The following is a 15,841-nucleotide window of genomic DNA, read 5'->3' on the forward strand; positions in this document are numbered from 1 at the left end:
CCGAAAATTGGGGCCTCAGCATGATCAAGATCAGCAACGGAGAACTTAAAGCTAAAGTTTCGTAACTGTGATCCCTTGGTCCTTACCTTACAACAGTAGCAGATGTATGGCATGATTTGTTAGCATATAAAGTTCTAATAGTTCGTCCTGGTCTTTAATTTCTGAAATAGTTTATTGGTGTGTAAGTACTCAGAAAATTTACTGGGAAAATACACGTGTCCCACTTGCACTGTTTTTAAAGACCAGTCACTGAGGACAGTTCATATTGTCAAAGATCACTGATACTTATTTTATTCAACTATAAAACTGACTTAAAGTAGTTTTTGTTTTGTACTGTTTTTATTTTTACCTGTTATTTTTATATGTACTTTAGAACACACATACTTGCAAAAAGGAATTCTCTGGATATTAATAAAAATACTTCCTTGTTGCTCCTCTGTAGAGTCAGTGCAATATTGCTTTATATGATGTACCTGGATATCAGAACTCGGGTTGTCCTGATGACTCATTTGAGCAACCTGAGACCAGCAGTTTTTCAAAGACTTCTCATTTCAGTTAGCAGGGCAGTACTTAGACTCAGCCTCAACAGCTAATGAACATTTGCCTCCTCAACACTGAATTTTTAACTCTCGCTGATGTACTTGCCAAAAGTGTATAATATATAATCATTTTGATAGACTGTTTATTAAGGCATTATTATCTCTTCATTTTAGAAGTCTTGACTGTACTCAGAGATTTTAAAATTAACCTTTACATTTGAGTTTAGAAGATTTGTTATAAATGACACCGATGAAGAACAGCAAAAATGTGTGCAGAGGAGGTAGCCTAAACCTTTCAGGGTTCATGACATGTAAGGTTTCAGTGTAAAATCTTGCAGGATATAATGTCCATGAAACATGCAGCGAGCTTAAATGCAATATGAAAGGTTTCTGATGTGCCTTGTTGGATTATGTCACTCTCTGACTCTGAGTGCTGGTAATCTGCTAAATTTTTATGCTCCTAGCTTTTAAATCTCAAATTTCTACCATGCCTTTTTTTAAGTAAAAATCACAAGTAGCACATGGATCTGTTCTCACTATTTAAATGTTTTATAATGCAAAAGTACATTGAGCACAAAGTGACTTTCCTCTTTGTGGGCCCCCAAACCCTCCTCTCCCCCACCCCCCATCACCACCACAATTTATTATCAGAGACTACCACTTTTGAGTTTGGTGAGTTTTCTTCCAGAACTTTTGCATGCATTCACAGAGATGTATGTGTTCATATTTCGTGGGGCCATTTCCCCCTTGGTGTATGACCGTCCATTCCAATTTCTCATCAACTCTATAAGAAGGAGCTACTTGCATGCCATGATCCAATACTTTTGAAACCAGGTCCCCCTAAAACTGAGTTCTTCTGCCAAGTTTATGATTAACCTCTCTATTCAAAACTCTATTTCCGGGCTTCCCTGGTGGTGCAGTGGTTAAGAATTTGCCTGCCAATGCAAGGGACACGGGTTCAAGCCCTGGCCCGGGAAGATCCCACATGCTGTGGAGCAACTGAGCCCGTGCACCACAGCTACTGAGACTGAACTCTAGAGCCTGCAAGCCACAACTGCTGAGCCCACGTGCCACAACTACTGAAGCCTGCCCGCCTAGAGCCCGTGCTCCACAACAAGAGAAGCCACAACAATGAGAAGCCCGCACACCGCAACGAAGAGTAGCACCCGCTCACCGCAACTAGAGAAAGCCCGCGCACAGCAACGAAGACCCAACGCAGCCAAAATATATAAATTTATATTAAAAAAAACCAACAACTCTATTTCCTTTCTTGTCCCATACCTGTTCCCCTCAGGATTGAGGAGTATCAAAGTAAAGGGGGCATTGAAACCAAGCAGGACCCTGTGGGACTTTCCCAAGTACAAAAGTCCCATTTCTTATTTGTAGAAAAAAAGGCTTTAGACTCCTAGGCCTTCCCTGAGTTCCAAAGAGCAGATGCAAGCAGTCAGTGAAGAGGACAGTAGTGTCACAGGACTCCTGGTTTCTCCTGAGGGGATATAGATAACAATCTGATGCATATCTTTTTTTTAAATGAATATTTAGATTTATGAATCAGTAGATTACTTCAGTTCTTTGTGATTTTTTGTTTTATTTTTTTATTTTTGCTGTGTTGGGTCTTCGTTTCTGTGCAAGGGCTTTCTCTAGTTGTGGCAAGTGGGGGCCACTCTTCATTGCGGTGTGTGGGCCTCTCACTATCGCGGCCTCTCCTGTTGCGGAGCACAGGCTCCAGACGCGCAGGCTCAGTAGTTGTGGCCCACGGGCCCAGTTGCTCCGCAGCACGTGGGATCCTCCCAGACCAGGGCTTGAACCCGTGTCCCCTGCACTAGCAGGCAGATTCTCAACCACTGCGCCACCAGGGAAGCCCCTGATGCATATCTTTGAGTTGCTCTGTAGAGACTAAGACCCCCATCCAGGTGGACGATGGCCACTACATGCTGACCACAAGCAAGGTAGACCCCAGACTGGTTGGAACCAGAAGTTTGAGATTCCTGAAACATCAGCCTGTTACCTCACCACCAACCAATCAGAAAAAGGTCCACGAGCTGATCACGCATCCTACGACCCTCTCCTCTAAAACTGTCTTTAAAAACCCTTGCCTGAAAGCCATCCAGGAGTTCGGGTCTTTTGAGCATGAGCTGCCCATTCTACTTGCTTGGCACCCTGCAAATAAACCCTTACTTTGCCGCAAACACCTGCTATCAGAGTTTGGCTTTCTGTGCCAAGGGCACACCAGCCCTTGCTCAGTAACACCTAATGCATTCCTTTTCCATCCTAACTTTAGAAGTCATCTTGTGAGTGGACAGAATGGACAAGAGATGGCTTCTCCTTGGTGTTGGAGGGAAGAGGCACCTCTGCCATTTGCATGGTTATCAGCTTCTATTGACAGTTCTTTTCCTCTTTCAACTCTCAGAGCTACCACCAACATTTATATTTAAAGCAATGCCATACAAATAGCCCACATCTCTGCCCTTGTCTTTTCTCTCCCAAATACAGCAGTGTACCAAAAAAGAGTCCACTCACAAAGTAGCAGCTTTCTTTCTGTATTTGTATGTGCTATTTTGAGATAGGAGAGCTAGGAAAGGAATAGAAAGAAGGGGGAAACAGGTCTTGGGAAGGACCGGAAGCGTTACAGTGACTACCCACGTCAAAGTTGAGTATACTTAACAGTGAATGCCTTGGTTGAGCCCTGGAAAGTGCAGAGAATGAGGCTTCTAGAAGCATTCACTGTTTCTCATGGATGCTCTTTAAGAGTCCATGATGTGGGGAATGAGTGCTCTCATTTACATATGAACCCAGGAATGTGTATTTAAGAGGAGAAAATCAATTTTAGGTTCACAGTTTCATACACACACCTACAACAGAAAGATATGTATGTATTATATAGGTATATGTGCGTATATACATTATTTGTATGTGTATGTATGTATTTATTCATTGACTTTATTCTCCATGGGTATTTCTATTATTATGTCTCTCTCTTTCTTCTCTTTTCATTGTTTAATAGTACTCTAGAAAACATTATACCTGATTAGGAGTTGAATACACATTAATCAGTTCATCTGCTGTGTGCTTTTTAAACTTTGAAAAGACAAAAGTCACTTTTTTTGGATTTGTAAATGTAGAGGCATCAGCTCAAAATTGGGAGGTGTGCAGGGGAAGGGTTGAACCATCAGAACCAAAAAGTTTTGAGCATTCACCTCACATGAGTAGGTTTTAGCTTGATGTGTGACTTTTTAGAAGACAGCATTTTGTTATGATTAATGTAGAGCAGTGCCTTCATTTACAGTATTGTGATTCACAAATCTGTCAGCCATCAGCTCTTTTCCAGCTGTGTTCAGAATGCAAAGAGCCACTTTCTGATTCATTAAATGCTGTTTTGTCAAATAGCAGAAGTAAAGGCCCATAAGAAAAGGGGGGAAACCCTCAGAAACGTAGCATCTTCGGTGTGTAATTGTAGATTAGTGACTACCAGAGACCTGTAGTTTAGCCCTTAAGAGTATCTAAAGGCAGGTGGGTCCTTTTCCACACACAGCTGAAATAACCTGGGATCTTGAGCATCTAAGGTCCTGGGAGCTGGGTCATACCCCCATTTCCCACCTCATGACTAAGCTTGCTGTCTGCTGCTTGCCTTCCTGATTTTGCTTTTATCACCACTGCTGCCTAAACTGTCAACAGTTTGTCTTCCCAGCCAATTGCTCCCCTTCTCTTCTGCCTGCTTTCTTTTGTTTTACCTCCTCTTCTGGCCTGGCATTATCAAAAAGTCCTGTTATGCTTCTTATTGACAAAGCAACAGTTTCAGAATATTAGATGTAATTTTTGAGTCTTTGTTTTGGCTGCTCTGCTATTGATAATCATGGGTTCATTCTTTCAGAGTTTTCTTTTTTCTTAGTTCTCATCTTAGCTTCATTCTGGATACTAGAGGATCCTAAAAGTTTCTTCATTAGATAACAGAAATTTTACTGTAGTTCTGTAACCCAAACAATTATGAATAAAGAATGTGACTAGTAAGATAGTAATGGTACTTAGTGGCTACATTTATAGAATATTTTTATGTTCTAGGCAGGGAGGCACAAACTTCACATGTATCAGTACTTATCAATTTGGGGGGTTATATTTATAAGAGGTATTTCTTAGAATTTCCATTAGATGGAAGAGCTAGTGCATAAAACTACTCACTTAACAATGAAAGCTGAAAAGAAAAAAATGGGGAGGAGTAGTTCACATAGAATTCATATAGGTAGGTGCAACATACGTTTTTCATCAGAGTATTTGATTCAGTCTTTTAGTGATATCTAAGCTATTATGAAATAAATTCTGATGGAGTAACCTTGGATTTAGAAGAATATTCTGGAGATGTAGATTCTTTGGTTTTAAGAAAAGTCTTATCTCAAACTTTAGCACACATCAGAGTCACCTGGAGGTCCTGTTAACACAGATTTCTGTCCCTGTCCCCAAAAGTGTTTTTTGTTTATTTGGTTTTTGTTTTTATGTTTTTACTGATATATAATTGACATATTTTTAAAATTATTATTTTATATTGGAGTATAGTTGATTAACAATGTTGTATTAGTTTCAGGTGAACAGCAAAATGATTCAGTTATAGATATACATGTATCTATTCTTTTTCGAATTCTTTTCCTATTTAGGTTATTACAGAATATTGAGCAGAGTTCCCTGTGGTATACAGTAGGTCCCTGTTGGCTATCCATTTTAAATATAGCAGTGTGTACATGTCAAACCCAAACTCCCTAACTATCCTTTCCCCTCAACCTTCCCCCCCGGTAACCATAATTGACATATTGTGTTAGTTTCAGGTATACAACATAATAATTCAATATTTGTATATATTGATTTTTTTTAACTGAAGGACAGAGAATGAATTCATATTCCTCAATAGTCTGAGTATCCAAAGCTCATGTTGTTAATCACTGTGTACTCTCTCACCAAGGCCTTAAAGAACCCAGTTTGGGTAGAAGGCAGTAAAAAAGTTCCTGGGTGGGAGAGACAGCAGAGGAAAGGTGGCAAAGAAAGCAACTTTTCAGACTGAAATAATAGTATTGGCTTCAAAACATGTTCACCTGACTGTATTTTGTCTCTCATCTTTTCCCTTTTTTGTTTGACTTTTAACAGAAACCTATGTGTTAAACAGGTAAAATTTTATCAAGAAGCTGAGAACATATTTTTCTAGTGTATGTTATAGGTAGTAGAAAGTCTAGGTGGATGATGATGAGAGTTTAGCCAAATTAACTGGATGAAATAATGATAATTCCTTGTTGGCTAATATTTTTGAAAATTCCTTAAATAATGAAACAAGTTGCATAAAAGATATGCTGCTTCTCTATCATTACACAATAAGTAACCTGTAGCCATCATAAATAAAAGTAGAATCCCATTTTAAGGAACTTTGCAGAACATCACAACTTACATTTCTACACAAACCTTATTAACATTATAATGTCTTCCTACAGTGCGACGTGGCTCAAGTATGAGCTTTAAATTCTATTTTGGGAAGTTAGTATACCATAAGCATAAAGAATTGGTTTGAAATTACGTGAAAAGAAATGCTTTTAGAGTTACAAAGGCAGTGGTACTCGAGAGGGTACCTATCAATACTGTCACGCCCTCTACTGTAGCTATGTTTGAATAATTGTGAAAAGTTCATAGTCTTCCTAAAACATAACAGATCAGGAATCAAGGGCTGCTGGGCCAAGATGATATTCCTCTTTGCACAACCCATCTTAGTGAGTGTCTGGTTCTAGACTTGCTCCATACGGAATGGACATGACACTCAGCATGTGTCAGAGGGAGTGTCATGGATGGTGGGGCAGAGGCGGGAAAGTCTGAAACCTCATGATCCATAAGGAAAGGAGAGATTAGCAGACTGTGACAGCAAAAGGCATGTAGAAAGCGGGAGAAATTGTTTCAACATATTGCCTTTAAGAATATGGTTTTTCTCTCTAATTTTAGAATCTGTTTATGGACTGTCCACAGACATTTATCTGCTTCCTCTGCCTTTTTTATGAACTTAGGAAATCTGGTCACCTGTTATGAAGGCTTGGTAAAATTCTGACCCCTCTCTCCTCTTCCTTTCTCAAGTCCCAAGTGATGCCCCAGCATACCCTTTACTCAGATCGCCTTTTTTACTTTCCTCTACCTTAGTCCCTTGAACATTCATCCTTACTGACTTTCATTTCATGTGATTGATAGGGTTTTTGGTTTTTTTGGGTTTTTGGGTTGTTTCCCAGTACTCTCGAAAGCAGAATCACATATTAAAATGATGATAATGGCTGCCATTTACTGACTGCTTACTTTGTGTAAAGTACCATGTTGAGCATTTTACTTTCATTACTTCATCTAACTCTGAAGTAGTGAATATGAGTATCGCCATTTTGTCAGTGAAGGAACAGGCGCAGAAACAAGCACTCAGCTTCTAAGTGATGGACCTAGGATTGACTGTGGGCATTCTGGCTTGAGTCCACATGCTCTCAGCCTCCTTCACCACCTCCCATAACTGGAATCACATCCTAAACTGGAGGCTCCTCTTTAGGCAGCAGTAGCCCTCTAGTTCCTTGTTCTACCTGATAAAGCCCTATTTGCTAAAAATGAATGAATGTGAAATTCACAAGCCACCAGCGTGATAGAGAAAATAGGTATGTAAGCAATACTGAATAGCCATGTGTGTAACAGGGATTTAGAAATTTCTTAAACACCTGTAATTTTCTGTTTCTTGTCTATTGCCTTGTTCTTTCTTCATATCCATAGTGGCTAGACATAATAGGTGCTTTATACATATTAAATCATTGAATCTGTTGTGTATAAATGAATAAAGCCTGTGTTAGAATGACATGTTTGTTGGGGCATAAATATAGCTTGATTTTCTAGAACTTGGGGGCTTTCATGGTTGAAGTGAAACAGGAGGGTGGAAATATAGCATTGCAAGAATATAGAGTGCTTTAGAGTTATATATCTATACCAACAAGTATCTATGGAGTATCTGGTATTTGGTAGGTATTATTTTAAGCAAGTATGTAATGGTGTGTAAAACAGGCAGAGTTCTTCTCATGGAGCCTGTGATCTTTGTGAAGCTAGTTATTTAGTTCCATGTTTATAGCTGAATAAATTGAGACAAGAGGAGGATAAGTTTCCCAAGATTGTCTACTAAGTAGTTGGTAGCTTTACATCTGTAAATTATTACCTACTGCCACGTAGCCATGAGATCCATTTTAGTTATTAAGGTAGGAGTTATTTTCAGTCTTATGCTGGTTAATTTTACAAGAAAAATATTATGCAATGTAATAGTCCTGGTGGTGTTTTTAGCAACCATAACTCAGCTTCTCAGGTATACTCATAGTATATATTATCTTCCTTGGAATATCTACAGAGTAATACTGAGCCTGCCAAGTATATAAACCTAAACTTGTAGCAATCTCAACATTAGAGGAGGATATAATAGATCTTTGTGTGGGGGAGGGAAGGAAGTGAGAGGGAGGACTGGAGCATGTGACAAAGTCATGATCTTTCAATTGAATAATCTTATAATTTAGCAGAAACATCTGGGCTTTCCCAGATGGCATCATGATGGTAATTCATCAAGGGAACCCTTTTGTGCTAACAGCAACTAGTGAACTTGGGGGGAGAGGATGAGACTTTTCTTCTTAAATTGTAAAACGGTGACCCAGGAAGCCTTGGGTAACAGAACTTGTGAGTTTTACAAATTGATGTAGTTGCACAAGTTGACAAATTTTAAGAAGCACTATTGTGTGCAGAATAGGAACTAAGTAATAGGAGGAGTCAGCTAACTGTAAAAGAAGTAAGTGAAGTGGTCTCTTACCCTCAAACCTGTTGAAGAAGAATTGGCATACCTACCAGAAATCTATTTCTGAAAAGTATCTAAATAATATCATTTAAAACGAAAAAATTAGAAATAACCCAAATGCTCACCAGCATGAAAATAGATCAAAAATTGTTTATACATACAATGGACTGTTACCTTGTAACACAGCAGCCCAAAGGGTAAAGTACAAGCTACACACTACAATGTGGATAAGTCTTAGAAAATGCAGTTTTGAGTGAAAGGCTTAGGTTATATACAGTATCAAACCCTTTTCGCTACAGTTAAAAAAAAAAAAAGCTAAAATATTATTTAGGCATCCGTGTATTTGTAATATTTCTAAAATAAGACAGTGATTTACACAAAATTCAGAAGTAGCTGCCTCAAAAGGGGAGGCAGGAATTCAGAACAGAGAAGGAGCACGTAAATGAAAGACACTGGTCTGTTTCTCCAGTTGGGCAATGGTTTCATGGGTATTGGTGATTTTTTTTTAAGAATTAAAATTAGGCATCGAAGTTTGTTATTTAAAGAAGTTCTGAAATGAGTCATTTTAGAAAATCGTTCCCCCCCACTTCATTTATCTTTTAACACTTCTGGATGTATCAGGTGTTCCTAATATGTCCACCCGGATAAGTAAATGTGGCGGGAACTCGGTAAGATGGTTTTTTCAATGGTACAGTTAAGCAAGTGACATCCTTCACAATAGTCAGGAAGAATCTGGTTTACCCTTCGCCAGCACAAGCAGAAAGATACATGCTGGATTCTCAGCTTCTCAGAAAATGCCCACTTGGGAATTCCCTGTGCTCAATGGTTAGGATGCAGCACTTTCACTGCTGGGACCTGGGTTTGATCCCTGGTCAGCGAGCTAAGATCCTGCAAGCCTTGCTGCTTGGCCAAAAAAAAAAAAAAAGAAAGAAAAGAAAATGCCCACTTATTAAAAACGTAAACTAGATGTATAAGGGTGACTAAGTGGAATATATGGTTTGTGAAACATTAAGGTGTAAAGTATGAAAGCGGTTAAATTTTTTCTCTGCTTCAAATCTTAACTTTGTTGAAATAACTGTTTAGGAAATTTCAAGAGGACCTTGCCTGTGTTACTTTGTTTTTGCTTTTGTTTTGTTTTCCTTTATTTTCCCTGAGTAAAGTTTAATCCTTGGGGTGGAGTGCTGAAGCTGCAAAGTATAGAAGAAAAAATGGACTTCATGGGCATTCTAGAAGCAGCTGGGGATCCTGGTTCTGCCACTTGCTAATTGTGTGATCTTGGGCCAGTTATGTGGCTCAACTTTGGTTTCCTTGAATGTAAAGAGGGAATATCAATACCTACTTTGTAGGATTCTTTTTTTTTTTTTTTTTGGCTGCATTGGGTCTTTGTTGCTGTGCACAGGCTTTCTCTAGTTGCGGCGAGCAGGGGCTACTCTTTGTTGCGGTGCACGGGTTTCTCATTGCGGTGGCTTCTCGTTGCGGAGCACGGGCTCTAGGCGCGCGGGCTTCAGTAGTTGTGGCTTGCGGGATCCAGACCGCAGGCTCAGTAGTTGTGGTGCACGGGCTTAGTTGCTCCTCAGCATGTGGGATCTTCCCGGACCAGGGCTCGAACCCGTGTCCCCTGCATTGGCAGACGGATTCTTAACCACTGCGCCACCAGGAAAGTCCCAACTTTGCAGGATTCTTGTGAGGATTTGATATGATATTTACAAAGCACCTAACAGAAAATAAAAATTCAATAAATGGTAGCTACCTTAAGTAGTAATAATTTTTCCACATCGTATAACAGGGACATTGGGTGTGACAAATCAGCCTTTGTCTTATAATAGTAGCTGAGTAAATATACTTTAAAGGAATGTAACTACTAACTTTGAAAAGTGAATCTCATTTGCTTTGAATCAACCATAATGTGGAAAATTCATGCTGGGTGAGCAGTTAGAACATAGTATTGTTCAGATCATTATCTTGGATTTGAACTTCACATAGCCTTGTTAATTCTGTTTTAGGGCCACAAACTGTACCCCAGACCTCCTCACAACTCTTTTACAAATATATGCTGTTATTCTCAAGTGGAACCAAATGAGAAAATAGTTCAATGCAGCTTATAATTAGTGTGTTTATGAGAAAAGATTATGAAAAATAAGTTCAAGGTTTGTATGTCTTACTGATGACTTAATATTGCCCTTATATTCTAAGCTAATATGTTTACATAGTAAAAACATTACCAAGCAATATTTAAAATTATTTTTATTAGTCCTCTATTTAGTGTGTGTTTTCATAGTAAGTTCATTGCTTATGAACAGAACAATGAGTAACTGTCATGTTGAAGACTCAAGAGTGGTTACCTGCAAACAGGTATAACTGGGTAAAAGTACAGGTTTTCCTGCCCACCCACAGTTCTTATTTCTGAAATAACTGCTAATACCCCCTCAAACTGATAGGTATGGGAAACTCAAGGGTAACCAGTGCAGACAGGTTTTTCTCTCCTTGGCAGAAGTTTTAGTTGCTTTGGGCTTCCTTCCTTGTGTCTACCTGGAGAGGACCTTTGGAAGGAATGTTAATCAAGTTTCTGTGCTTATTGACCTAGATGTTTTTGTTTTGCTGGTACGTTGTAATCAATCCAGATCTCCTGTTCAGGGTTAAATAAATGCTTATTGTTTGGTTGGTGGGAAGATTGTCCATCATGGTTTGTGACAGGCTGAATTCAGATGTTGGTGGACACAGGCAATCCCAGAGCATTCAGATTAATTCACATATTCACAGTTCTATATTTTAAGAATGTATCAGTGACCTAGAGTCTTGATGTCATATGTACAGATAGCCAGGGCTCTTTGGTATTGTGGTTCCAGGAACTATTCAGTGTAATTTTAAAGATTTTAATGACTGCTTAACGGTGTTTTGAAGTATTACATGGCTTAAAGTGAAACTATAAACTATCTCCCTTTAAGTTTTAATCTATAAAGATGTCTGGCTAGAAAGGAATTGGACTGTAATTAAATGTGAATGTGTTAAATAAAGACTTATATTCAGTATTTGGATATGTAAACTCTGCTTCCTTGAAGAAGTGATCTTGTCTTAAGCTGCATGCCCAGTGCCTGGCACATGGAGTACTCTCAGTGAATATTTACTGAATGAATGAATGAATGAATAGCTCTGGTCCAGATGTAGAATAATGTTGGAAGAGATTTAAATAGAAATGAATAAACCTAGTTGGAAAATTTTATTTTCCTTAGTAACTTGCTGATGTTCTTCCTAATTATAAATAAGCATATACGTATATATATTCTTACATTGTACCAGATTGCCTTCCCTCTAACAATATGAAAATACCTGTTTACCTACAGAATCTGGTTCTGAGCATTTTTTCTTTGAGTTGAATCTCAAATTAGGATGGAAGCATTTATGAATTTTTTTGTATTTGCTGTAAACACTTTATTCCAGTATGGCTTTCCTTTTCATTTACTTAAAAAAAATTTGTTTTATTGAATTACAGTTATTTACAATGTTATGTTAGTTTCAGGTATACAGCAAAGTGATTCAGTTATTTATATGTATGTATGTATGTGTGTATATATATATATATATATAAAATACTTGGGCTTCCCTGGTGGCGCAGTGGTTAAGAATCCACCTGCCAGTGCAGGTGACACAGGTTTGAGCCCTGGTCTGGGAAGATCCCACATGCCACAGAGCAACTAAGCCCGTGCACCACAACTACTGAGCCCACACACCACAACTACTGAAGCCCGTGCACGTAGTGCCTGTGCTCTGCAACAAGAGAAGCTACCACAAATAGAAGCCTGCGCACTGCAACGAAGAGTAGCCCCTGCTCGCCGCAACTAGAGAAAGCCCGTGCACAGCAACGAAGACCTAACGCATACAAAAATGAATAAATATTTTTAAAAATTTTAATAATACTCAAGGAGAAATTTTTCTTTCAGTTTTTAGATAACCCTCTGATAAGAAATCCTAGAACACAATAAATCATCTTGGGACATATTTCTTGAAGTTTTGTGCTCCTCCTAAAAACCAGACCCTTAAGTAAAAACAAACAAATAAACAAAAACTTGTTTTCAATCGTCCAAAACATTTTCAAAGAAAATCTTTGTCATCCCTTATCTCCTTGTTATTTATGTAGCTCAGAAAGCAAGTACCTAACTTCTTGCTACCAAGGCATAATGGTCTCCTTGGATAGTATAGATATGTGGGCGGGTGGGTAAACTGGTAGATTGGTTTAAGAGAACTGGATAATGTGCCCTTAGCATGTTCCAAGATGGGAGAATTTTTAAGGTACTAGAAAATAATCTAATGCAGAAACTTGGTAAATACAGCAATATCAGAAGGGGAGGGGGAAATTGCCATTAATCAGGAAGGATTTTACTTTTTTCACTTCAAGTTTTTTTTTCTTGCACTTCTGTCCTGTCTACAAAGTTAGGTCTTTGTACTTTAGAGAAGGAAATTATGAATGCCTGAGAGTATGGTATTTAAATGGAAAATCTGCTTTAGTTTTTCTTAAAACACCACCTTTAGCAGAGCAAAGAATTTTGATAGCTAAGTATATAAGGAAAAAAGAGGTGAATTATGTGCTTGTTAAAGTAATTAACTACCTCTTTTACCATCTTTGCTGTGCAGTATTACCCAGTATTAACTGTCTTCCTGTTATCCAGCCCTTTTATCCCACAGAGAGGGGAATTGATGAGGATATGTGCATTGTGTTATGTCTGATCACAGTTTGACTAGCATAGTCTGGAAGTGGGTTGTGCAGGATGAGAGCTAGCAGCCTAATTGCTCTCCCTGCATCAGCAGCATCTATAAAGCATCCTGGGAATTGCTCGCCCTACGTTCAGAGCAGCTGGTCACATGAGCCTGAATTTTCAGTTCAGTTCATTAGTCAGCCATTTTGGTCAACACCCTGCTTACTGCGCACGACCAATCCTATTAGAACTCAGCATCCCAGCTCCTCTGAGCAGATCCTGGAAGTGATTTCTGCAGTTCAGGATTTTTTTTTTAAGCTAAATCGAAAATATTGGTTTATTTTTTGTTCGGTTTTTTTTCTTTTGTACTTTTTTTTTTTCCTGCACAGAGAAGGAGGATTTTTCACTTACTCATACAGAGGCCAGTTTTTCAAAGCCAGCTAAGGTAGCATCGGCTGTGCAGGATTTCAAGCCTCTGGCTCAGCTGAAAAAGAAGGAGGTAGGGAAGGGAAGATAACAAGAGAGAAGCTGGAAGAAGACAAGCATCATCTTATTTTGCTAGGTGGTAGGAGCTGTCTATGAGAAGAGATAGGGTAGAATTGTTTATCTTGAACAGTTAGTTCTTAAACCATAAGGTGTGTTTTTTTTAACCTCCCCCACCCCGTTTCTTGAGAGCTTTGTTGCAGAGCTTTGGATTGGGGGTTTTTGTTGAGGAGGCTTTATTTTTGTGCGGGGTGTGTGTGTGTGTGTGTGTGTGTGTGTGTGTGTGTTGTGGTCCCAGCTGAGTCATCATGTCGGCTCTGACGCCTCCCACCGATATGCCGACCCCCACCACTGACAAGATCACACAGGCTGCTATGGAGACCATCTACCTTTGCAAATTCCGAGTGTCTATGGATGGAGAATGGCTCTGCCTGCGAGAGCTGGATGACATCTCACTTACACCTGACCCAGAGCCTACCCACGAAGGTATGGTTAGAACCCATCCACTAGTATCTCACCAGCATCCCCATTGTTACTCGGGCTGGGAGGGTCAGGGAAAGGCAGGAAGAACCCATGCTGTAAACTATTAACAAGCCTGAAAACCTTTCATCCTTACCTACCACCAGCTCCCCTTCTCTACTTTACTGGGAAAAATAATTTTTCCCTGCCCCCTGAGGTATCCTTTCAAAAGATGCTGGTGCTTGTTTAGAGTTCTTTGTCTTGAAGCCTCTAAAAAGAACATTTGAGGTCACTTATCACATCTGACCCTAATCAACAATGAAAAAGCTATTAATTCTGATTAGATGCTAAAATATTATAGAAATTGTAGTGATTCTTAATAAAGATAAAAAAACATGACCATAATTATAGGGTTGTACATGATATAGTTGAAAGGCTCATGAAGGGTATCCTATCATCAGGATATAATGTTAAACAGGCTATGATATCTAGAAAATATTTGGTCAAACATTTTTTTCTTTAATAATATAGATTATAAGGTTAGATGAGAAAGCAGTTTTCCATTCAGTGCTTATTTAATGAATATGGTGTCTTAAAAAAGCACAATGCCTTAAAAAGGCATGATTGATAAGGTAATTCCTTCCCATGGAACCTATTGGCCATTGCTTTTTATAAGTTATTTGTGGTATCTATGATGACCCATTTGAAATTTCCACTGTCAGTACCTTTGAGACCTTTGTGGTTCTTGACTTGTGACTTTCTCCCAGAACCTTTTCTAAATTGTGAGAGCGTTTCATCTTCTACCCCTAAATTCTCTTAGTACAGTAAGAAAGAGAATTAACATGAGTCATAATTTGAGTCAAATTGTTTTGTATTTTTATGTAGTGACCTCTTAGCTAGTGTTTATTCTCTACCCTTAAAATAATGAAGACAGAAATGCTCACGTATGAGAATAAATTCTTCATAAAATCTGCCTAATATTTAGACATACTGCAGGATAGAGGGCACAAGGTGAATTGCACTTAGCAATTGGGTTAGGAAAAGTGATTCCTTTCCCTTGACCTAGTGTCATTGCAATCTTATCATGACTCAGATTTCACTCTTTGTGTCTGAAAAGGATTTTATTTTCCCAGTTAGACACTTTTAGAGAGGGTTAACATCACAACACAAAGCATTCATTTGGGTGTGTCTTTAAGGGCAATGTTTAAGTAGTTTTTAAGGCCCTTTGCATCTTTTAACAATTGATTTGTCAGCTGGACAGCTTCCTTTGGCTCTAAGTTTCAGAATGTACACAGGGGTTAGAGGACATCAGCTAGAACTGCATACAATGCCAGTACTGTTAAGAACAGCCTCCAAAGCTTTAAAAATCTTTAGGGAAGAAAAATACATTTTTAGAAGGCTACCAAGAAGTCTTTTAGCAAATGCCTCAATTTGCATATTTTGTTTTAAAATATATTCATTTTGAGAGTCATGTGATATCAAATATTCCCTTAATTATAAAATTTAATGTGTCAGTGTCTCAAAATAACTTTTAACAAATTTAATAATTTGAATACATATTTGTTTTTTGAGCAAGATTCCTGTGAGTGAACAAAAGTGAGCTGTTTGGTTCACATAAGCATTTGTAGTGGTACTGTTTAAATTCAGTATGGAGAACTCTGTGATGGAAAATGTATGAGGGCTGCAACCTAAGCTTAAGTGGCACATCCTTAGATTAAGGGAAACAGACAAATAGGAAGTTCCCAACACCTTAGAGTCAACTCTGGAGGGTGTGGAGGAAAATAGAGAAATGCTAACAAATGCATTTTGGAATTCTGCCTTAAATTCGGTAAAAGAAGAAACAATTTCAAATG

General features: G+C 38.6%; 1 protein-coding gene across 9 annotated transcripts in view; it reads left to right on the forward strand.

The window, feature by feature from the left end:
• RUFY3 (RUN and FYVE domain containing 3) overlaps positions 1-15,841 on the forward strand; it is an 83,075-nt gene that overhangs the window by 2,385 nt on the left and 64,849 nt on the right. Inside the window, exon 1 of one of the 9 annotated variants that reach the window (XM_067736198.1) lies at positions 13,132-14,015. The exons of 5 other annotated variants lie outside the window; for them this stretch is intronic. In XM_067736198.1, coding sequence (XP_067592299.1) covers positions 13,838-14,015 — 178 coding nt within the window. In that variant the 5' untranslated portion in view covers positions 13,132-13,837. Of the gene's footprint in view, positions 1-13,131; positions 14,016-15,841 lie in introns of those variants that run through there. 3 more of the 9 variants (XM_067736199.1, XM_067736203.1, XM_067736204.1) reach the window with 3 other exon arrangements.

The sequence above is a fragment of the Pseudorca crassidens genome, chromosome 4 (genome assembly GCF_039906515.1).
Source record: "Pseudorca crassidens isolate mPseCra1 chromosome 4, mPseCra1.hap1, whole genome shotgun sequence".
NCBI lineage: Eukaryota > Metazoa > Chordata > Mammalia > Artiodactyla > Delphinidae > Pseudorca > Pseudorca crassidens.